The sequence below is a fragment of the Thunnus maccoyii genome, chromosome 19 (genome assembly GCF_910596095.1).
Source record: "Thunnus maccoyii chromosome 19, fThuMac1.1, whole genome shotgun sequence".
Taxonomy (NCBI): Eukaryota; Metazoa; Chordata; class Actinopteri; order Scombriformes; family Scombridae; genus Thunnus; species Thunnus maccoyii.
The window spans coordinates 27,105,600-27,130,106 of NC_056551.1; the positions used below are offsets into that span (position 1 = coordinate 27,105,600).

Here is a 24,507-nt window from a genome sequence, read left to right on the forward strand (position 1 = left end):
ACACGGACAAGAGACGAAGGAAGAGTTCATGACCACATTTAAAATGAGCTCTGAAGTTGTGAAAAATATGTATAAAGAAAATAAAACAAACATCTAACAAAAATCAGTTGCTGGATGAGGCCTACCAACGTTTTGTCAGACTGGATCAGATCAACCTGAATGTTAATTCACTGTCTACTTATGTCCACTTGGACTTCCTGATTGAGAAAATGAAGGAGAGAGGAGACACAGAGAAGGTCCAGAAGCTGAAGGAGATTAAAAGTCGAGTGGAGGAACTATGACAGACACACTGCGGTGCGTATTTATTAAACTAACGGCTGGTAAAGCAGCTAAAAAAATAAAGTGATGTAGATGAACAACATCAGACAGCTGTGTAGACAACAAGCTCTACACTGTTCATATAAATGTTTAAACATCATAAAAGTTATTTCATTATAATCCTTTTAATTACAATGTTGATGTAGAAACTACATCAGAAAATAATTAATCGTTTCCTATTTAAAGAAAGTTCGATGTCTGATCACTAGAGTACAAAGTATAAAACATATACAAATGTGATATAAATCAAAGGTATTTGCTGTCATTACTGATAAATGTTCTTTTCCTGTTTTTATTGTCATTTTTATGGTTTTGCATTTTTGGATTTTTTTTTTTTTTTTTTTTTTTTTCAGGATAAAATTTTCTTTGTTTGTGTGGAAAATAAAATATTGACTTTTTAAACATTATGTTATCAATATCTAAATGAACCTGCACTGAAGATACAACAAAACACTGTTCATCATAAAAATGTCACTTTTTACATTTGTTTTCTTTTGTTTATGTGTTTTACTCAGTAAAAGTTGTGCTTGTTGTGAACTGGTTCATCTAACAGTCAAAGCAGGTTAGTATAAAGTATATTTGATTAGTTTTTCTAGTTTAAAGTTTCTTCATGTGAGTTTGTGTTGTACAGTTTGGAATGATTAGTTAAACACATTTTAGATGATTTGGGCCAATAGGAGAACTCCATTTACTGTGTATATTATTTTATTTAGAAACCTTATTGTTCTTACATTAACTGACTTGTCTCTGTTGCTCCATATTAAATCACATTCTGACTGATTCACTGGATGAAATAAAGTCAATAAATCCTCCCAGTTTGCTCAGAGAGTCTTCACTGGATCTTCTGTTGAACCGTTTTCATACAATCTGATCTAAAGTGTCCAAACTGCCAACATCATAACTCATCATTTAATCAAAGTATCCTGAAGTGTTCAGTGTGTGATGAACTGTCAGATAACTGTTGTAGGTTTCTGTAGTGACCACTAGATGAGCAGCACTGCACAACTGATAAGAGACTGTTGAACTGAAGAGAAGCTGACAGGACTGAACTGTTGGAAGAAGTCTGACATAAATGAACCATTTCCAGTTTCTGTCTGCACTTTCAACTGTACAGCAGTCAAACAGTAACTCTGTTTGAACTTAATTAGTACTCAACTATTAATAATACCTGAGACACAACTAAGTAGACTAATAATGAATTCCAAAGTTCCACATTTTACAAACATATTTAATCACACAGATGTATAATATACAGAGCTGCTAAACTCACAAAACTTTTTTATTCTTTTGCAAACAATATATTTTACTATAAATTCATATTTGTCTCTAACATGCAGCCTCCATATAAAGCAGAAAACTCAGCGAATCAAGTTTGATTTTCACCTCAGAATGTCACACAATGAAATTCTTGCTGCTCTTGAACAGACAGAAAACATTAATTTATTAATAATTTGTAATCATTTATAACTGCAGACGTTAATTATTTTCAGTAATTACTTTTTAGATATAACTATAGACCTGATGACTTAGAACATGAATAAATAGAAGAAATAAGTTATTGAGTGTAAATAGTAAATAATTGCTTAATAGTCACAGTCACTGAGAAGTCATCAGGCCTGCAGTTATAAAATATTATCAGTCATTAATAATGAGTTACATTACAGTTACATTGTGCGCACATTATAATAAGTTGTTTTGACCTTTCGGGACTTTAAAGGCTCTGCAGTGATATGATATGATCTGTCTCTGGTCTCCAAGGATCAAACTCTGCAGGAGAGGCAGCAGTAAAAGTTTCCTCCTTAAGAGAAATGTTCAGACTTCCCATTGAGCTGTCAGTGTCTCCTTAAAGTGCTTTTACATTAAGTGTTCACAGTATTTTGTCCACCCCTTGTGAAAGAACAAAGTCTTGTGAACAGTCACAATAACGCTGAGGTTAATCATGTCTTCAAGGAGAATATATTATTATGAATTTCTGTCATTTACTATGAATTATGATCACAAACGCATCAGTTTTCTAGATTTGGTTTCTAGATGGATAATTAGAGAGAATAATCACTTGGATACAGATCTGTTCAAAAACCTACTACTATAAATACTTTACTAAGAGTAAACTCTGATCATCTCTTACCACTAAAAAATAGTCTCCCCTTTAGTCAGTTTTGCAGATTAAAATGAATTTGCCCAAAAAACTGATGATTTTGACAGGAACATGAGTGAAATGAAAAAACAATTTTCAACAAAGAGGATACAAGAAATCTGTCCTACATGATGCTGCCACTAAAATAAAAGACAGATCAAGGTCTGATCTCTTAAAAAATAAACCTACAGTGAAATCTGATGACTGTATAATGTTGACAACAGAGTATTCTATGAGTGCAGAACAGATGAAGGGAATAATAACAAAACATTGGCATATACTTGAATCAGATTTTCAACTCAATGGTGCATTCAAAGAACAACCTCTTATGGTTTATAAAAGAGCTAAAAACCTGAGAGACCACCTGGTACATTCATATTTACCTCCTCTTCAATCAGTACCAGCCCGAGTTACTTTAACACCTACTGTATGGTTGTTGTAGTCAGTGTAACTATACTTACTGATGTAACAGTTTTAAACATCCTCACACAGGTAAAGAGATCCCTATAACTGAGTTATTTGATGTCACACTAAGTTGATCATTTAGCTCAGCCATTCTCAACCAATGGGCAGCGGCCCACAGATGGGCCTCAGAGAGCCATCTAGTGGGCTGCAGAGGTAGTGCTACTGCCAAATTGTTAAAATTATTTTTTCTTGTAATTTACAAAGTTTGCAAAGCTATTTATTTTTATATCTAAATGTGCTCAATAATTCACATAAATATAAAAGATCAAATTCAAATGCATAATTTTAATGACCAATCATGTTTTTAATATCATTACACCATCATCATCACAACATATCTTAGGTATACTGGCTGCAAGTTAATATTCCTCTCTGTCAAAACGGGCAATCTGTTTTCATTTCTGTTGCCTTTCACCACCACCTATTTATGTGAGTCAGGGGTTTCCATTGTGACTGTCACAAAATCAAAGGCAAGGAACAAAGTGAAAGCAACTTGGAATGCTACTCTGCAGGTCATCCTCTCACTCATCCCACCACAACTTGATCTCATTATTTCTAAGAAGCCCAAGTGTCTCACTGGGGGTGAGCAGAGTATTTATTTTGGTCATTACAGCTGACAGTGGCATAACATATTTACAGCCCAGTTTTTTTGTCATGTTTTTTTTTCATTTATATGGGAAGGTTGTCCTCAGAAATGTTTTAACAATCAGAAGTGGGCCTTAAGTTACAAAAGGTTGAGAACCCCTGATTTATCTCATCACTTTCCCTTGTGGAAAGTTATATGTTGGAAAGATGAGTAGAGCACTGAAAACTCATATTGCTGAACACAGAAGCACTATTAGATGTAAAGACATGAATGATCCAGTAGCAGCACATTCTGTTGAATTTAATCATCCTATTTCCTGTCTAAGATATATTGGTATTGAGAAAGTATCACTCTTTTATCACTTACTTTCCTGGTCACCTCATGGATTAAATATAGATTATGACCTGAAGTGTTTTCTGTAATGTTCCTCTATTTATTGCATATTTAGATTAAGTTGTTTATGTTGTTCATCTTGAGCTGATGTTTAACTTCCTCTGTATATCTATTAGAAATCTACTCAAATCTCATGTATTTTTTAAACATTTTTAAATGTACTTAACCAAAAAACTTGCAATGTAATATTTAAATCTCTGCATGTGGTATGAGACATGGTGGTTCTTGTCACTTTATTTGAAGTGATTTGATTGGCTGTAGTTCCTGATGCTGTTTGTTTAAAAGTTTTGATTCGCTGAAGGCCTTTTGATTGTTTTTCTCACCCTGATGATGGAACATGATTATCTAATCACCATCAGTTGTGTTACTAGGTGTGGCCTACATAACATACCAGTGCCTGCATACTGCTATGATTGTTGATCTTGAAGAAGGGCTGAAGACCTAAAATGTCATCTGAGTACAAGAGAAATGCATATGGAGCCAGAGCTTTTTTTATTACTCTCAAAGATCTCCTTCATACCAAACCAAGATTAATACATATAAATATTAATAATTCAGTAACTCTGCTAAGTATCACATGTTGTTTCATGGATTGAGATCCAAGACCTAAATTCTAATGGTGACGTTGGAAAAAATTATTTTTGTTCTGAAATGTCACTGAACACGTCTTCTTATACTCAGTGGAAACTGCACTCTTCACAGGAAAGGGGATTTCAGGTTTTCAAATTTGAGAACTTTGGAAGTAATTAGTAAATACTATTTCCAAAGATTAAATAATTTATTTAACATTTTCCTCCCAAGATGGTCTTGCAGCAGTTTTGAACAGTGCTGAAAATGTTCAGTTACAGGAACAGTTTGATTCTGGATAAGACAGAAAACAATAGAACTGCAGGTCAGACTCGTCAGACTGGTTTATAGCTTCAACATCACATCAAGGGGCAGACACTGCGGACTGCGTGAGGAGAAAACATGCTCAGTGTTTGTTAATGTTTTTATCTTTCCAAGACAGACCTCACTGACACACAAATATCCTTAAGGTGTGACAGACACTAAATAACTACGGTAAGTCTGATCTATTATGGATAAGGAGTCGATGAAGAGAGGCTAGAATTGGTGTAATTTGGTCAGATTTTCTTGTTTTAGTTCAGATCCTAGCTGAAGTATTTTGAACCATTTGAATCTTCAGACATTTGAATCTGAAGAATTTTAGTACTAGTGAGTGGCAGGCCTGAAACCAAAAGTTTATCTTTAATGAAATCAAGTGTTGGGGCAAATTTTTGATTTAATAACTTAATAATTATGTTCACTTTTACTGTCACAGTCAAGGTAGTGCTGGTAAAATAATTTGTTGTTAGGTCTACAGGATTTAATTACTAAACTTTAAGGCTGTACCCGTAACTAACAAGCCACAAATATGATAAATACCTCTTTGCCAACAAAAAGTAAAGAGCGCATAAATATGAGAAATGAAAACCTGTGACCGTGACTTTACCCACAGACTAAGGTTAGAGAAGTGGAGGGTCAAAAAGTAGCCGGCTACCCAACTATCACAGCACCATTTTACAAAACTTCAGCAACTCTGATCGACAAAGAAGATAAGTTGGTACAGATAAGGCTGTACAGGATAATGTGGGTAATGATGGTTAGCAGTGTTCTCCAGTGCTAAGCATAACATTAGTCAAAGCACTCTATTACTGGTAGAACAACTTCCTTTTCTGCAAAACAAGACATTTCAGCCAGTGGTGGTGGTCAATAAATTAATTTAATTATCTTAAAGGTGCAGAAGACTGTAACATGTTTCCATGTATTGTAGTTAACTTTTAAAATAGAAGAGCTTGTAGTCTCATGGCCAAAATACAGCAACACGTCTGTCTCAGGATGGTCGCAGCAGAGCTTGTCTATTATAATCAACAGAAGCTGTGTAAAAAGCAAGTACTGACTGTTTGAAAATTATTATGATAAATACCTCATTGTACCAGAGGCAATGTGACATGGCAGTGCAACCTTGTGGAATTTTTTTTCATTGTACGTTACAATAACTCAGTCAAATCAATGTGTATCCATGATCCTGTAGTTAAAATGATCTAGTTAATTAATTCAGTACCAGTTAATACAGCCTAGGCTTCCAAACCCTGCATAACCAACTGCATTATCACTTGGCAAAACTCAATATGCATGCAGTAAAGGAGTTGGTGTAGCAGGTAGAAAACCCCGCTCTGTCCTGTCTACGTGACAAGTTACATTCGTGCCTACTATAAATCAGCTGTCACACGTCTGTTTTCCCTCAATAACCTTCATCAAAACCAGTTAACTGAACTGCCAGTTATGTTTTATCTTGTAATTCAATGGTCTTAAGAGAAGCCAAATGAAACAACTTTATTCATATAGCACTGTTAAAACACAGACACAATTCAAAGTCCTATATAATAACAATAGCAATATCTTTATTTATATGGCACTTATCTAAACAAAGTTACAAAGTGCTTCACATATAATCACATAAAAACACACAATAATAATAACATGCAATAAAAAATAAAGGTGCTAAACAAACAACAGAATAAAAACCAGCCCAACAATACTTAATAATAGTAAAACCCATAAAACTAGAATCAAATAAAATCAGGGAAGATGTTGTGATAAAAATACATTTGAGCTCAGATTTAAAAGAAGCCACTGACTCAGCCTCCTTATTTATTCAGGCAGGATGTTTTTCAAAGCTCTGGTCCCGCTCAGTCTTTAGCTGAGAGTCTGGAACAGATAGAAGACCAGAGGACCTCAAAGTGTGAGCAGAGTCGTACAGGGATAGAAGGTCTGAGATGTAATGAAAAGTCAGACCATTTAGTGCCTTGTAAGTAATTAAAAGGCCTTGAAATCAATTATATTGATCTTTTAATGATATCTTTAATATAAGTTTTAAATTAGATGAAAAAGTGGATCAAATTGAAGATGTAGACATATATAGACATAGACAGAGCACACTAAGAGCCTGAATATAGTGTCCCTTTTTATGTATTGAATTGAGCCTTGATTGTGAATGGAGATTCCATTCTGGATGTAATTGTGATACTAAAGAGACTCAAAGATTCATGCCTCTTGTAGTTGTCCTTGAAGTTAAACATTTCCTCTCATTCTAACAGGAGTCTGGGGGACGATGGCTGTTAGAGAGGAGCTTTTGACGACACTGCAAGAGTTGGGAGATGATGAATTCAGGAACTTTAAGTGGTTCCTACAGCAGCCGGACATCCTGGAAGGCTCCTCAACCATCCCAAAGAGTCATCTGGACAACGCAGACAGGCTGAAAACTGTTGATAAGATAGTACAGACCTACAACCATCAGTCTGTGGAAGTGCTGAAGAAAACCTTAAAGAAGATCAACAGGAATGATCTAGTGGAGAAACTGTCAGCTCACGGTAAGCTGCAGGACAGAAACATGAAACTGGGACATGATGTGATCACACAAATCTTGAAAAGCATTTATTATAATAAAGCAGTATATACTAAAAATGTATATGTTTTTAGAAAATGGAGCTGCCTGAGCTGCCTCTAATCTAATTTAGTGTTCAGTTTAAATAATCTCACAGTATAGAAGTGCTGCAGAGCTGCACATGCTGTCTGGCCCCCACTGAGGTTTTATACTGGACTGTGCTGGTTTGGTATCTTGGTGACTCACCGTGGACCACAGAGGGAGGAGAGGTGCAGTTCAGGGTGTGGTGATCTCAATCCACTAGCAAACTGCCGTCAATGAGTGTGTCTAATGCTGTCCAACACTAACCTCCTCAAAGAAGGTCAAAAACTCATCGCTCTTATGTTCTGTTACTGTTCTGTCTGGTATGTTTTCTCCTCTCTGAAATCACACAAACTGCTTTTTTCATGTTTTGCTTGTCTATAAACTTGTGTTCTGGATACATTACGGTGAGACTGAATACAGATTAGTGATTGATTCTTACCAGCATCTCTCATCCACAACAGCTGCATCCTGTACTGACGGCCTCTACTTTACCCTGGTGATTGTCTGTAAAGCCCATTGACTGTTAGTAAACTAACAGTCACTAACTGCTAGTAAACTCATAGTTGAAACTTTTTATGTCCCAGACAAAAATGAGTTTCCTCTGATGTAAACTCTTTGCAGGATTCCCAAAAAGTAAGCACATCATGGTGGGGATGAAGTAGTGAATATGATTGACAATTGTAACAACCTTCAACACACCTACCTATAATGTATTCCTTCTGATCCCACCCGTATGCAAGTGCAGCACCAGTGCACCTGGCACACCTGGCCATGAAAATACCAAAGGTTTGTTGGGCATAATGGTTGTGCATCAGGCCAGTGATCCGTCAACACTGAGATTCAGACAAACTTACCGCAGGTGTGAAAACTGGAAATGCAGTAGCTGATGGAAGTTGAAAGGAGAAAATTTCACATAGATTCCCAGATAATCCTCATACCAGAGAATGCTGCAGGGGTTCCAGCTGGTGTCTGATAGTTTTGTGGTGGACTGACACAAGTCTTTCAGAAGTCTTTGTAGCCCCTCAGTCATGCTTCTGTACAAGTTGTTGTGTGATATGTTTTCTAATTAGTAGTGGAACATTTTCTGTAACTGTTGCTCAGCGTCAGTTCCAATTAAAGTAACTAAATAACATTTCGTCATTGACAGCATACCTGCATTGTATTGATCTGTACTTCTCTCCGGAAGTAAAGATGAGAGATTAAGTGAAAACCGTCAAGTAGGCTTTGATATTTCTTTGTAATTTGAGTCATGCAAAAGCATGACCACTTTGGAAGATGTTGTTAATGTCAGTGAAAAAAGTCCACCAACCACAGAAGATTGTTAAATCTTAAATACAGTAATCTAACCTCTTGTGTTGCTTTGTTCTAAGATGACACATCTTAGATGAGCATACAGCCTGTCCTGTTGAAGCAGAGGCAGGTTGGACCTTTTCCCAACGCTACATAACCTTTTAAAGAACTGACAATCCCAGGAATGTTGCAGATTTCATGACTGAAAAAGCTGATGACTACAGAGATAAAGGCCTGTCAACCTGTTTAAAAGGAACATTAACCAGAGAGCACAAAAGTTTAATCCAGTTATTTATTTATTTATTAAAAATAATCTATTCAAGGCTACTTGGTAGAAAGGCTTAACGCTTTGTTCTGGTTATTTTACATTATTCTACACAGATGAACCAAAGCTTCTACGAACCATCACATTGTACCAAACGAGGCTTCAATCTAACCTCCAGGACAGGTTTATGTGCATACAAGAAGGATGGACAACAAAGAAGGATGCAAAGATTCTGGATGATATCTACACAGAGCTGTACATCACAACTGGGGGAGACGCTCACATCACCAGGCAGCTCAGCCAGATCCAAATGGCATCAGGACAACCTGCAGAACCTCAAATCAGCAATATCTTCTCACACCCTTCTGGAATAAAAAAGAATATAAGAACAGTGTTAACCAATGGGATTGCAGGAATTGGTAAAACAGTTCTTGTGCACAAATTTGTGTTTGACTGGGCAGAAAAAAGAACCAATCAAGATGTGCATCTTATATTCCCGTTTACATTTAGCAGGCTGAATTCACAAAGGGACACAGTGCAGAGTTTTGCACAACTTATTCACACATGTATCCATGAAACCAGGTACATAAAACAGGAGGTTCTTGACAACATCTTCACAACACTACAGACATCAGGAAATGCAAACTTTGACAAGAGTGAATATAAACTCCTATTTGTGTTGGATGGACTGGATGAGAGCTGCCTTCAACTAGACTTCAGTGCCAATGAAAAGCTGCCTATTGATGTGACAAAGCCCACCTCAGTGGATGTGCTGCTGACAAACCTCATCAGGGGCACCCTGCTTCCCTCTGCTCGCCTCTGGATAACCACACGACCTGCAGCAGCCAATCAGATCCCTCCTGAGTGTGTTGACATGGTGACAGAGGTCAGAGGGTTCACTGACCTACAGAAGGAGGAGTACTTCAGGAAGAGATTCAGAGATGAAGAGCAGGCCAGCACAGTCATCAAGACATCAGGAAGCCTCCACATCATGTGTAACACCCCAGTCTACTGCTGGATCACTGCTACAGTTCTGGAGGATGTGTTGAAAAGCAGAGAGGAAGGAGAGCTGCCCAAGACCCTGACTGAGATGTACACAGAATTCCTGATGATTCAGATGGAACACATGACAGACGAGTATGGCAGAGAAAAAAGTGTTCAGTGCATTAAGACACTTACAAAACTGGCTTTTAAACAGCTGGAAAAAGGCAGCTTGACCTTCTGTGAGGAAGACCTAAGAGACGGCAGCAAGGAGTCCAATGAAGTCTTTGAGTATTCCCAAGTGTTCTCACAGATCTTTAAAGAGGAGCATCAGATGAAGAAGAACAGGAACAAGATGTTCAGCTTTGTCCATCAGAGCATAATGGAGTTTCTGGCAGCTCTGTATGTGGTCCTGTCAACCATCAATACCAACAGAAACAGCTCTTCCCAAAGTCCAACAATGGTTTGGGGCCAAACACCTCTACCAGAGATCCACAAGATCACTATTGACAAGGCCGTAAAGAGTCTAGATGGACACCTGGACTTGTTCCTGCGCTTCCTCCTGGGCCTTTCACTGCAGAACAATCAGACTCTCCTGCAAGGTCTGCTGACACAGACAGGAAGTAGCTCAGTGACCAATCAGCTAATAGTAAACTATGTGAAGAAGAAGATTGGTGAGAATCCATCTCCAGACAGAAGCATCAATCTGTTCCACTGTCTGAATGAACTAAATGATCGTTCTCTAGTCGAGGAGATCCAACTTTCCCTGAGATCAGGAAGTCTCTCCAGAGATAAACTGTCTCCTGCTCAGTGGTCAGCTTTGGTCTTCATCTTACTGTCATCAGAAAAACATCTGGATGTATTTGACCTGAAGAAATACTCTGCTTCAGAGGAGGCTCTTCTGAGGCTGCTGCCAGTGGTTGAAGCTTCAAATAAAGCTCTGTAAGTGGATTGAAACTTGTATTGTGAAGAAAACATATTTGGCAAGAACACCGAAAAAATGTATTAAGTTCCCATATCTTGTCACCACTTTTTCCCAGGTTGAGTGGCTGTAACATCTCAGAGAGAAGCTGTGCAGCTCTGTCCTCAGTTCTCAGCTCCCAGTCCTCTAGTCTGAGAGAACTGGATCTGAGTTACAACAACCTGATGATTTCAGGAGTAGAACCACTGTCTGCTGGACTGAAGAGTCCAAACTGTACACTGGAAACTCTCAGGTCAGGATTAAAATGTTTAAAAAAATGTGACTGTTAAAGTTCAACACTAGCATTTGAGTTTACTAGTAATCATCATTTTCGCATCAAACATGAACATGAATGCAGTGCCTGCTTAAACAGATGGATTTATCCAAGTAAATTTTTATACATTTACCTCAATGTTCAAGGTTGAGCAGCTGTAACATCTCAGAGAGAAGCTGTGATGTTCTGTCCTCAGTTCTCAGCTCCCAGTCCTCTAGTCTGAGAGAGCTGGACCTGAGAAACAACAACCTGACGATTTCAGGAGTAGAGCTACTGACTGCTGGACTGAAGAGTCCAAACTGTACACTGGAAACTCTCAGGTTAGGATTCATATGTTTATAAAATGTGACTTTCAAAGTTCATCACTAGCATTTGAGTTTACTAGTAATTATCACTTGCGACTCACACATTAACATGAATGCAGTGCCTGCTTAAACAGAGATTGATCCAAGTAAATTTTTATACATTTGCCTCACTGTTCAAGGTTGAGCGGCTGTAACTTCTCAGAGAGAAGCTGTGAAGTTCTGTCCTCAGTTCTCAGCTCCCGGTCCTCTAGTCTGAGAGAGCTGGACCTGAGAAACAACAACCTGACGATTTCAGGAAAGAAGCTTCTGTTTGCTGCACTGAAGAGTCCAAACTGTACACTGGAAACTCTCAGGTCAGATCAATAATTTATTTATAATTTTTGTTTATGTTAATGTTATTGAAGCCAAATTCCTTGGCAAAACAGAAATTAAGGCACCGCAATATTTTAACCCTATGTACATTTTACATATTTGTCACATGATTGTTGATCTTGAGGAAGCGAAACGTTATCCAAATAAAAGAGAAATACATATGGAGCCAGAGGCCCTGTTTACACCTGGTATCAACATGCATCCTGAGTGACAACTTGTGATCAGATCTCACTTTCCCGCTCTATATGCAAATATACACGGACATCATTTTTGCATTTTCAAAGACCAAATTCACTCATTATTAACCAGCAGGAGGACCGGATTGGGGGTCTGCTCCGTCCAAAGCTGTGTTCAACTTGTTTGATAACAAGATAAACAAATATACAACACATATCAAATGCCCACAGGGCCGCTGCTTACCATTTGGAGGCCCTAAGCATAATTGGTCACTAATTTATATATTTTTCAATTTGTGTTAAAATGTAATAATGTGATAATTATCATGACATTTTTATCAACCTTAATTTTTGGGGCCCCTGCCTGGTACTTGAGGCCCCACACGCTCTGCATACTCTGCATGTGCGGATGTAAAATGTAAAGTCGTTAAAAGAAACTCAGAACTTGGTGTTTGGAGGTTTGAATATGTATTTTAAATGTTCTAACTAAAGGCAGTGGTATGTTACACAGAAAAAGAAGATCCTGTTAATTTACTGTAATCCGAGTCTCTGTCCTCACAGTCAAAACCAGAGCTCACATTTCGGTTAAAATCTCCAAATGTGGCCGTTTGGTTTGACTTTATGTTATTCATATTGTATAATCACAGATGGTACAGCTGCAGTATTTATATTCCGCTGTACTATTATTAATTTATGAAACCAACCACTAATGTAGGCATGTATATGATTAGAAATGTGTTTAATTTGTCAGTTCGATGAGAAAAGAACATGTTGATTGAATCTCTGCTTTTTCTACAGGATTTATAACACAACTTATGAGGAAATCATCTTCAAAAGTTCTCTGATCTCTCCAGGATCTCCTGATGTCTTCCAGCTGAAACTAAAGGAAGAGAAGTTTGGAAATCTGACAAGAAAAACTGTTGGTGAGAAAAACCTGAACAAGAAAAACAAAACCATCTTACTTGTAGGTGAAACAGGAACAGGAAAATGTACTCTGATCAACGCTCTGCTCAACTACACCATGGGAGTGAAGTTTGAGGACAACATCTGGTTTGAGATCATTGAAGATGAGAAGAGAAGTCAGTCAGAGACTCAGACATCAGATGTGATTGTGTACGAGATTTTTGGTTTTGAAGATAAAACTCTGCCCTTCTCTCTGACCATCATCAATACTCCTGGATACGGAGACACCAGAGGGATTGAACATGATGTCATCATCAGTCAAAGATTATTTGACTTGCTCCGTTCAGTTGATGGAGTTAATGAAATTGATACAGTGGGTCTGGTGATGAAGGCGACTGAGAATCGAGTGAGTGACCGACTGAAGTACATCTTTGATTCAGTGACATCTCTGTTTGAGAAAGACATTGAGAAGAACATTGTCGCTCTCATCACAAATTCTAATGGATCAACACCTGCTAATGCTCTGAGAGCTCTTAAAGCTGCAAACATTAAATGTGCCAAAAATGAGGAGAATCAGCCCCTTCACTTCTTGTTTGATAACTGCCAGAATGAACAGAGAACAAAGAAAACAAGGCTTCCTTTAGAGAACGCATGGAGGGTAACAGAGAGAGGAATGGAAGAATTCACAAACTTCCTGGAAAAATCTAAAACTCAACAGAAGGTCCAGAAACTGGAAGGGATGAAAAGTCGAGAGGATGACAGAACCAGAGCAGAGCTCCGGTACGTGTTTGGTAAACTAACAGCTGGTAAAGATGCAGTGATGCAGGTGAACAACATCAGACAGCTGTGTAGACAATAAGGTCTACACTGTTCATATAAATGTTTAAACATCACAAACATTATTTCATTTTAATCATATTAAGTGTGATGTTGATGTAAATATCTCCTGTAATGAAACAGAAGGCTAAATGATAAACTGAATCAAGTTCTGTTAAGATTGAAGGTTAGCGCCACCAGCTGTTTATCTCCTAATATTCACACAGCAGCAGTGGATGGAAACAAACATTCACAACATTTTCTATTGAGCTTTTCTGGATATTTGGTGAAAATTTGTTCTACATTTGAATGGAAATTTGACTAATGTCTGGAATTTGCTCTGCAGATGTTACTGGAAGCTATTGGTCTGCTTATCTGTACTGTTGGGAACAATACAGACAAAAAGAAACAGCTGCTCTGATACACATACAAGACAACCTTTAAACACAATTATTACTGATGATTTTAGGTTTGTCATTCCCATGTAACACATACACAAGTATAACCAGAATACAACATTATTTTTTTTAAATAATAATAAATAATAATGATAATTGCTGTATTCTGGTTATAGTTGTGTATGCAGGATGGGATTGACAAAACTAAAAGCATTAGTAATTCTATTTATCAAGTATATAATGTAGTGAAAATGTTTTGGTACAATAGGCAAAGATTTCAATTTTTCTTGACAAATCACTTCATATTCCCAAATGTGATTAAAAAAAACTGAGAACTTGGTGTTTGGAGGTTTGAATATGTATTTTAAATGGTCTAACTAAAGGCAGTGGTATGTTACACAGCAGAAGAAGATCCTGCTAATTGACTGTAATCTGAGTCTCTGTCCTCACAGTCAAAACCAGAGCTCACATTTAGGTTAAAATCTCCAAATGTGGCTGTTTGGTTTGACTTTATTCTATTCATATTCTACAATCACAGATGTCACAGCTGCAGTATTTATACTCCACTGTACTATTATTCATTTATTAAACCAGCCACTACTGTAGGCATGTGTATGATTAGAAATGTATTTAATTTGTCAGTGAGGTAGTGATGAGAAAGGAACATGTTGATTGAATCTCTACTTTTTCTACAGGACTTATAACATATCAGCAAAGTATAAGGAAATCATCTCCAAAAGTTCCCTGAGGTCTTCAGGATCTCCTGATATCTACCAGCTGATAACAAAGGAAGAGAAGTTTGGAAATCTGACAAGAAAAACTGTTGGTGAGAAAAACCTGAACAAGAAAAACAAAACTATCTTACTTGTGGGTGAAACAGGAGCAGGAAAATCTACTCTGATCAACGCTCTGCTCAACTACACCATGGGAGTGAAGTTTGAGGACAACATCTGGTTTGAGATCGTAGAGAGAAAGTGGCAGTTAATGAGTCCGACATCAGATATGATTGTGTACCAGATCTTTGGTTTTGAAGATAAAACTCTGCCCTTCTCTCTGACCATCATCGATACTCCTGGATACGGAGACACCAGAGGGATTGAATATGATGTCATCATCAGACAAAGATTATTTGACTTGTTCCGTTCAGTTGATGGAGTTAATGAAATTGATGCAGTGGGTCTGGTGATGAAGGCGAGCACGAATCGAGTGAGTGACCGACTGAAGTACATCTGTGATTCAGTGACATCATTGTTTGGAAAAGACATTGAGAGAAATATTGTCGCTCTCATCACAAACTCTAATGGACGAACACCTGAAAAGGTCCTGAAAGCTCTTGAGGCTGCAAACATTAAATGTGTCAAAAATGAGGAGAATCAGCCCGTTCACTTCCTGTTGGATAACTGCCAGACCAAACAGAGAACAAAGAAAACAGAGCTTGCTTTTGAGAATTCATGGAGGGTAACAGAGACAGGAATGGAAGAATTCAAAGAGTTCCTGGAAAAATCTAAACATCAAAAGCTGATAATAACTGTTGAAGTGTTGAACACACACTTCAGAGTAACAGCCTGCATCAACAACCTGCAAGACAGAATCCAGCTGATTGAACTAAAACAGAACGAGATCCAACAGACTCAAGAAGCTCTGAAGAAACATGAACAAGAGATGAAGAAGAAGAAAGAGTTCACTGTTGAAGTTGATGAGGTCAACAAAGAGAGAGAAAAGATTGATGCCCAGTTGGACTTCAAAGCTCTCACCTGTTACATCTGTGAAGAGACCTGTCAGTTTCCTGGATGCACAATGGACTGGAGTCCCAGAGACTGTGAGGTCATGAAAGATGGTCACTGTACAGTTTGTACAGGGAAGTGTCCTGCATCAAAGCATGAGAAAAAAATGTGGAGATATGTGAACAAGACCAGGAAAGTTAAGAGGACCTTTGAAGATATGAAACACAAGTATGAAAAAATTAAAGCTGAATGTGAGAAGAGAATGAGCCTTCCGGAAAATCTTCAAGCAGACATGGATGAACTGAAAGCAGAGAAGACAAAGTTGCTGGATGAGGCCTACCATCATGTTCTCACACTGGAGCAGATCGCCCTGAATGTTAACTCAGTGTTCACTCATGTCCACTTGGATGTCCTGATTGAGAAGATGAAGGAGAGAGGAGACACAGAGAAGATCAAGAAGCTGGAGGAGATGAAACAACAAGAGGATGAAGGAACCAGAGCAGCGCTCCTGTACATCTTTGGTAAATGAACAGTCTGATACAGAAGTTAAAGATGCAGTGATGAAGATGAACAACATCAGACAACTGTGTAGACAACAAGGTCTACACTGTTCATATAAATGTTTCAATATCACAAAAGCTATTTCATGTTAATCTTATTAAGTGTCATGTTGATAATTGTAATTTTTTTTTTTTTTTCTTATTTTAAATTTTAAATTGTGTGATTCTGGGAAACCACCTCCTCTGTTATATATAACTGTGCATTTAGTTTAATGTTTAATTATCATTTGTTGATTCACTTCAGTGAAAGTAAAGCCAGAGTTTATCTTATAGTGACAGCAGCTGTTGGTTTTCTTGTTATGGATTCTCACATCAATCACTCTCATAGTTCAGCCTCTTTTCTGCTCTCAGCTTCATCAGATCAAAACACTTCATCAGTGTGTTCAGCTGCACTTCAGTAACCAGTTTACAGTCGACTCTCTGCACTCAGCTGATTTCTGTCCTGTCATGTAAACCAGAAACCTGGTTTCTGTAATCAGAGTAGAGGATTAGAGAAACCTGAGGTTCCTTGATCCTCACTTGAACTGGAATTCGTTCTGCTCCGCCATCTTGCAGGTCGTCCCAAAGCTCTTATTCCTGCTCTGAGGAGCCATGAGTGAAGATACACAACAGCCTTTACAGAAGTCTTTTACTGGCTGACACGCCTCCTTATTGGAAAGCTGATCAGTAGGCTTGTTTCAGATGAACTGCTCCTTTCTTGTAAAGTGGAGCGATCAGGCAGCAGCATCAGCAGGAAGTGACAAAAAGCTGCAGTCAAGTCAGACAGTTTCCAGCAGCTTTCAAAGAATCTACAGGAAGTTACAGAAATATTTACATCCTGTTAGATCTGATCCTGATTTAACAAAATGTTATCAGATCAATCTACTCAAGCTTAACTGATCAATCACTAACATTGTTTTAATGCTGATCTGTATGATAGAATATAAACTGTTAAAATGACGTATAATCAATAATCAAAACAACATTTATTCTGTAATCTCCAATATTAGACTATTAAATTATTTTACATAGAAATTTAACTGTTGCAGCAAGCGGATCACTACCTGCTGGTCAACATGCCAACTGTAATCAGCTGATGTCACACTAATCAAACTCATTCACATCTCATTGTTGAAAGAAAGAAATTCAAATTAAATTAAATTATTATTTTTTTCTATGTAATTCATTTTTTCTTAAGTTTTTGGGAGAGATCTTTGTATAAGCTTTTATCTTCTTATCTCTCCTGCACAGAAGTTTATTTACTTTAAATTAATGAATAGTTGAGTATATGCAGGTAAAAGTGTGTTTGTTACCTACATGTGTATGTCACTGTGCACATATCAAATGTTTAAATATTGTATAAAAACAGTATTTTATGATACACAAACAAATAAAGTAAAACACAAATCAAACCTACTCAAATTGTAAGCAGAAATAGACATTATATCATTTATCTGTCAAATATTCAGACTGCTGGGGCTTCACATCAATAATTAAATAATGATAAAATGTTCATATTGTGTCTGTCTGTAATATTTGGTTATTGAATGTTTTCTGTCTCTTTGGCTGATAAAAGTTGTCATCAACACATCTGAATTCTTAGTAGAAGATCAGACAACTGAAATCCAAAATGAAGCTAAAACGTCATGTTGTTGATCAAACACCTGAGCCAATCAGCTCTTTGATCAGGTGACATCCATTCTCCCATCGTGTCCTGATCCTTGCAGTGGCTGCTGGCCTGGAAACTGATTTACAAACGTATTTTTTCACCAACTAATCACTATATTTGGAATAACAAGAATATTCAATATAAAATAAGTGGCTAATGGGTTGACAATGGTATTTATTGGTTAAACAACTTGTTAATGCTGATGGGAAGTTACTAACAATAATGAATTCCTCTCTGAGTTCAGGTCACCAGTTATGCAGTGGTTTTTGATGCTTTGCTGAGGGCTGTGCTGCAGCTTCTCAGAGGTTCAGTAATCAAGGTTCCAATGATTAATCCATTCAATAGAGGTATATTCCTTGGAGAAGTTGACATTAAGAATAAATGCTCGAATAAATTGGAATTACATATAAGCTGTAACTCTGCCCCCAAGAAGATTCTTTTGGGCTTTGCTTTATGTAGAAATTAATTGGCAGAAAATTTGGCGAGTCTGAGCTGGCTACTTGCGGTTAAACCCACTGCTAACTTGAATGGGGATAAAATAATTTGATCATGCGGCTCTTCTAGACTTTCCAAATGTTATTGGACTGAATGGATCAGATTCTGATTTTATAGAAATCAGAGATTCCTTCTCATTAGTGACACCTGTAGCCATTTAATGAGCTGTAACATCCTGGTGCTCACACTCGCTTGTTTCAGCAAAGCATCTCTCACTCCCACTCAGTCCGCAGAAAATCCAGCCCGAGTTCTTCACGTGAAAATCAGACCACAGGCTGACACAGACAACCGAGAAAGTTGGGGAGGGTCTCATTTTTTATGTTACATAACTACCTGTTCACTCATTGGCAATAAAAAACGATTAATACATGTAAATTGCTTCACAATTCTACATATTGAACCTTTAATATTAGATTTTGTTTTCTCTTATGTGATAACAGATATAGTAGCTTAGATACACAGTAACCAATAAGTATTTTGTATTTAATTAAACTGTATAACGTCAATAACTTTAATACTTAATACTTTAATGCTATTGGCTGATGGAGGAAAGGGGTTTGATTTCTGTTAAAAAAGGCTCTCTGGCAGAAAGACCTGAAGGCAAACTTCTCCCATGAGCTCTAATTTGTGCTTCCTCTCTCCTCCCGTGACCCGGAAACCGTTCCTCCACCGCCATCATGGAGGATCTTCCAATCCCTGAAATGCTCCTGGAGGAGACGAGGAGCGAGGAACCACAGGTGTATCCTCTGTGGAAGTTTTTTTTACAGGACGGCAACACCCCTTCATCGAATCTGTTTATTGATTGGTCAGCTGACCTGATGGGACAGTAAACAGTCGGGCTGTTGTTGTAATGCAGCAGATCAAGAAAACTACCTGTGGAACAAGAATGAAAGCTGATTATATTTAATAATAAAGTACAAATGACTGAATCATGAATCAATAACAAAAAACACTCTTGTAACTTTATTATTTTCTTCATAAGCCAAAAGTCTTCTCCTTTATTCTTTTGTTTCAGTGCGTCTCAGCTCCTTCAGGAAAATATGACGTCACACAGCTGCGTCTCCTATAAAATCATCCTGAGCCTGAAAATGACGTCAGACTGTCACAAACTAAACAAGCAACATTTTATTTAAACATATTCCTTTTCATTGGTTCTGTTCTTTCAGTAATTAACAGATTTAAATTGTCTATTTGTGTCTTATTCTGTGAAAGACAGTCGCTCCTATAGATCTACAATCAAATAATAAAACACTGGAGCAGTTATCAGGTGTTTTACTTCCAGGTATCACTATATGGAAATTATTAAATAATGTTAATTAATTGTACATGAATGTCAAGTTTAAATTTTATAGATTAAACTGTTAGTTAATAATTTTTACATCATATTTTGATCGCTGACTTCTTCATATTTGACAGTTGAGGTGATGTCCGTCATGAGTAGTTGTCGTCTCCTCAAAATCATGCTGGAGTGAACGAGAATTAAAACTCTCATCCTCACTGAGAGGAGCTGAGACACAAAGAAGAGACGCATTTGAGAGAAGTGAGGAGACACATTAGTGTAAAGAAAAGCACCTACAGTGAACTGCAGCTGGGACGATGAGAGCGACTCCCTTAAGGGTGCTGCTCAACATTCCCACTTTTCATCTTAATTTCTGCCTTTATGTCTTGTTAAACTAATAAAATCATACATTAACCTTTCACAAGATAATTTTAATGATACATAAACTGTAAATCCAGTAAAAAAAAAATCAACCTGCAAGTTGCTCTTTAATCTTTTCTGAAAAACATTGGGCTCATTTGAGATGAACTGTGCCTCACCTGGGAGTCGATTCATGAGAGCGGGCATACGTCACTTCCCTGTCGTCAGAAAGACCACGCCCCCTTTTGGGTGAAAAAAAGTGATGTAAAAGTGCTGCACAAAATTAGAAAATTGGTTGGCCTAAAAGCTGCTGCATCACATTTTGTGTATCAAACAATAAAAAAAAGTTTTATAACTTCCTTTACATCCCCAAATTGATGAAAATGGTACACTGCGTGTGTGTGTGTCATAGGCTACTTTTGAGGACAAATTTCAGACTAAAGACCAGCTAGAGAAAAAACAGGCATCTATAGATGGGCATTTATGCAGTGACTAATCTACACAGACAGAGAACATCATATGAAGCATCAACTATTGTGCAGTAAATCCGTTTGGGACATCTCATCCAGGTAGCATCAGTTAGAATCAAGCTCTCACTGGACAGTGGCCTCCATCAGTGATCATTTGGAGCCACTTGATAACTGGCAAAACACACTCAATGTAACTCAGCAGACCGGTTAGAGACTCATCCTACCTGATAGGAAGGGACTGCTTTACGGCTATTATGGAGATAGGACGAATAATTTCCTCCCACTAATAACTTGGTCATCATAAATTTTACATTTGAATATTGTACTGAGATAGACTTGAAAAAGTCCAAACCTATCCTTGAATTTACTTAAATTTTGAGAATGCTACAGGAGGCGTTCAAGTTCGTTTCCCATACAATATGTTATGTCAACACTGTACTGATAGATATTGACATTTCTGTGAGTGTACTGAGAAGTTACACTGCTGGTCTTGAAGAACTCAGAGACCCCTCGCACTGATACACAGGAAGACTATGAAGGGCCAGAGTGCATCACATTTTCATGAACATTTTGTTCTAGACTGAAAATGAAAAAGTAATAATCATTACACAAATAATTATACATCACACAAATATCAAGCACAAAACAGTGTAACAGTTCGACTAATGTAATTTCCAAAAAATAATATAATTATGATGGTTCTATTTTTTTTTAAACATTTTTTTTTAAACAACCATCGCTGTCCAAGCCAGTGTTTGAGAATTATATATATATAAATGTTTGCGGTCATGTTTCCAGACATTACAAACTTGCCAGGGTTGTAAAATACTGATTTGCAGTATTATAAAGTACTATGCAGTGTTTTGGCATCTGAATAGTCTCAAAACGCATGGATCTATCCCTCAAACCGGACTTCTTGTATCATATTTCATCATCTCACTGCTACCTGAAGTAACATGCCAACACTAATACAGATCATTTTTGGTCTGAACAGGGTTCAGACAGATATTCAGTCTGGTAATAGCTCAGTACATAAAAAGCACCGAGTCTACATATTCTTGAATAATTCAATACAGATATACTACTCCTGATGCAGAGAAAATCAAATTTAAAACATACCTCTGATTGTTGTGCAAGGGGCAATGTCACTCAGTCAGTTTGATCCTGCAGGAACAGATTTATCAAGAAATATGAAATTATTCGTGTTACAGTCCTAATTGCTAATTATTCCAGTTAACAAGGACTTCACAATGAAATGCTTAAGTGACTTTTTAAATACAAAATGTAAATATTTATCTGACTTACCAATACAATAGCCGCTTTCTGGTGAGTGAGTGATTTAGTCCTAGATGTGCACAAAACACATGAATAAGAACTTTTGATTGGTTTACAAAATAACAGTCAAGTAAAAACATCAAAAATGTAATATGGGCAGGGTCTGAAGTAGTGCTACAATGTTTAATTGATAAAGTTGATCAATAGAAAATTAATAATCAATTATATCTTAATTTTAGATAATTGTTTCACAAGAAAAAATGCCAAACATGTGTTGGTTCCAGCTTCTCAAATTTGCGGATTTGCTGCTTTCCTTTATGTTACATCACTGTGAATTGAATAGCTCGGCGTTTGAAAAAAAAAAAAAGACATTTGAAAAAGTTCCCTTGGGCTTCTGCAAATTACACCAAATTTGATGTATTTTTGACAGTTTATAGACAACACAATTAATTGATGAGTCAAGAAATAATCAGTAGTCAAGCCCTAGATTGAAGTTGTGAGCAATATTATTTATTTAGTCTTCAAAACAGATGTGAAACTGAATATGTTTGCCCACAACAACTGAAGAACTGAAAACTCTCACCAATAAAAAAGTTAAAGGCCAGTGTCCACTTCAGATGAGGCAACCAGTTACTGGAGCAGTAGCGCTGGGGGAACCCTCGGGTACACGGCTAATAAAATTAAACTTGAGCCTGAGAGGAAAGATAAATGACAAAAGATGTTACTTGAAATATATGATGGACTTAGCATACAAACACACAGCATGTTCAATAGTAACACAGTTCAGTATTCACTGGTTGAGTCAAGCTATTTATATCCAAAACCAAACTATTTAGCTTAATTTTTCCTGGTTAAAAAAAACTGAGTTTTGACTATTTCAGTATCAAATCTTAAGATCAGAGGAGGAAAGTAGTTCTAGGATTGTTTTATCTGAATAGTTTTTAGAGGCTGTGAAAAAGTGGGTGAGACCTCCATCTTGTCTCCATTAAACTTTGTATTTCCTGCCATACTTGTCATTTGTTTGTTTAGCCAGTCACATTGCTGTCATTTATGGTTCAATCAAGACAGAAAAGTATTGAAATTCATTATTTATTGTTTCTTGAGTTATAGATTAGCTTAGGTTGTAACCTACCATACTCACCCACCATGCGGCCAGGAGACAAAATGGAGGCACTGAACCACTTCCTGATTTTAAGATCTTGCTGACATCACCAGTGATGTCATGGGTTAGACCAAGTGTGAGGGAATTTATTTTATTTAGTTAAATGTTTGGTTTTGTATTTATGTTATTTGTACTTATTTTGGTTTACGATAAGGAACAATGCTGTTGTTGATGTGTGTGTAAACAATGTTAACTGATACAAGTGACATTGTCATTCACCAGTAGTTGGTCTAAGGGAAAGGACACCCCTGATAGAAATATGGTTCTGCCTTGACAGATTTCAGGGCCTATTTAAAGGGAGAGATGTTAGTTTGGGAGAGAGCAGAAACCAAAGAGCTTGTCAGCGTAGCTGTGTGAAGGTAAGTTTGATTTTGCTTGTTTTCATTTGGTAGTCTCTGAGTCTGTCCCTTATCACCTTCCTTGACACTCTGCCAAAGCTTCCTCACAGGTAAAACAGCAAATAATTGTACAAAGCCAGAAAGGGTTGCGGAAATGTTTCATTTTTCTGGTTTCCTATCTTGTCAATTGTCTCTTTGATCCAAAATCCTTTAGGATTTAATTTAACTTTTAAATTGTATTGCATGCAAATGAAGAGATTTGCTTTTTGCCCATTATCTATTCATGTAAGAAAATAAACAGAACACTAGTGGGTCGAAAAATGAGGGAGGGAAAGGGAGAGGAGGGGTGAGAGACAGACAGTGATCAGTAGATTCAGAGTAAAAGGGAACAGGCAGCTTTACATTACGGTGCTGTAATATCTCTTAACTTTTGGGGTTGTACTAAACAGTCCTTTCATCCCCATGTCCAAACTGTGTGAGTGTCAGCATGTGCGTATGTAATACTGTAGGTCAAGGCTGATAATTAGTGTGATTACTGCAAGCGATCACACTATTGTGGCAGCTCGCAACAGCAGTAGCAGCAGCTCTCAACAGTAGAGTTGGCTCATGTGCACCTGGACAACTGCGTTTTGTTTTTTTCTCGCCCATCTTCATCCAGCAAATCACTAGGTGAGTTCCTTTTTGCTTTGCTTGGTAGCATTGTCAAAATACATTACATGTCCAATCAGTTTGAATTGTGCTATATGCCCTTGCTTTTGTCATGATAACGATTTGGTACCGTGTCATCTGATCACAACATCAAACAAAAAGCTATTTTACCGGTGTGTATATATATTTTTTTTTCCTTAAGCCTGTGATCTATTCTTTGAGATTCTTTCCGACTTACTGACCAATCTTGACGATTTGGAGTTTTTGCTCAAATTGTTTTCCTGAAGTGAATTTAATTCGATTGAATTGTAAAAGGCATAGGACTGAAGATGCAGGAATTAAGTTTTGAAATCAGTCTTGCTAACTACTACATCTGTACTGTTGCTAAAATAATGTC

At 37.3% G+C, this 24,507-nt stretch overlaps 1 protein-coding gene and 1 long non-coding RNA gene across 4 annotated transcripts; one reads left to right on the plus strand and one right to left on the minus strand.

Moving 5' to 3' along the window:
* Positions 1–10,055: 10,055 nt before the first annotated feature.
* LOC121886156 lies at positions 10,056–16,404 on the plus strand. The gene is made up of 6 exons (XM_042396085.1): positions 10,056–10,888; positions 10,987–11,160; positions 11,328–11,501; positions 11,657–11,839; positions 12,833–13,717; positions 14,847–16,404. Exons 1-6 carry the CDS (start codon positions 10,056–10,058, stop codon positions 16,402–16,404), a joined length of 3,807 nt encoding a protein of 1,268 aa, XP_042252019.1.
* Positions 16,405–18,930: 2,526 nt separating this feature from the next.
* Positions 18,931–22,649, minus strand: LOC121885182. 3 transcript variants are annotated; one of them, XR_006092485.1, is made up of 6 exons: positions 22,546–22,649; positions 21,993–22,032; positions 21,807–21,851; positions 20,397–20,459; positions 19,958–20,085; positions 18,931–19,451 (listed from the first exon to the last, which is right to left on the minus strand). It is a non-coding gene; the product is annotated as an uncharacterized LOC121885182 (long non-coding RNA). The 3 variants fall into 3 exon arrangements; XR_006092486.1 differs by lacking the exon at positions 18,931–19,451 and adding an exon at positions 19,637–19,660; XR_006092487.1 differs by lacking the exon at positions 19,958–20,085.
* Positions 22,650–24,507: the final 1,858 nt, after the last annotated feature.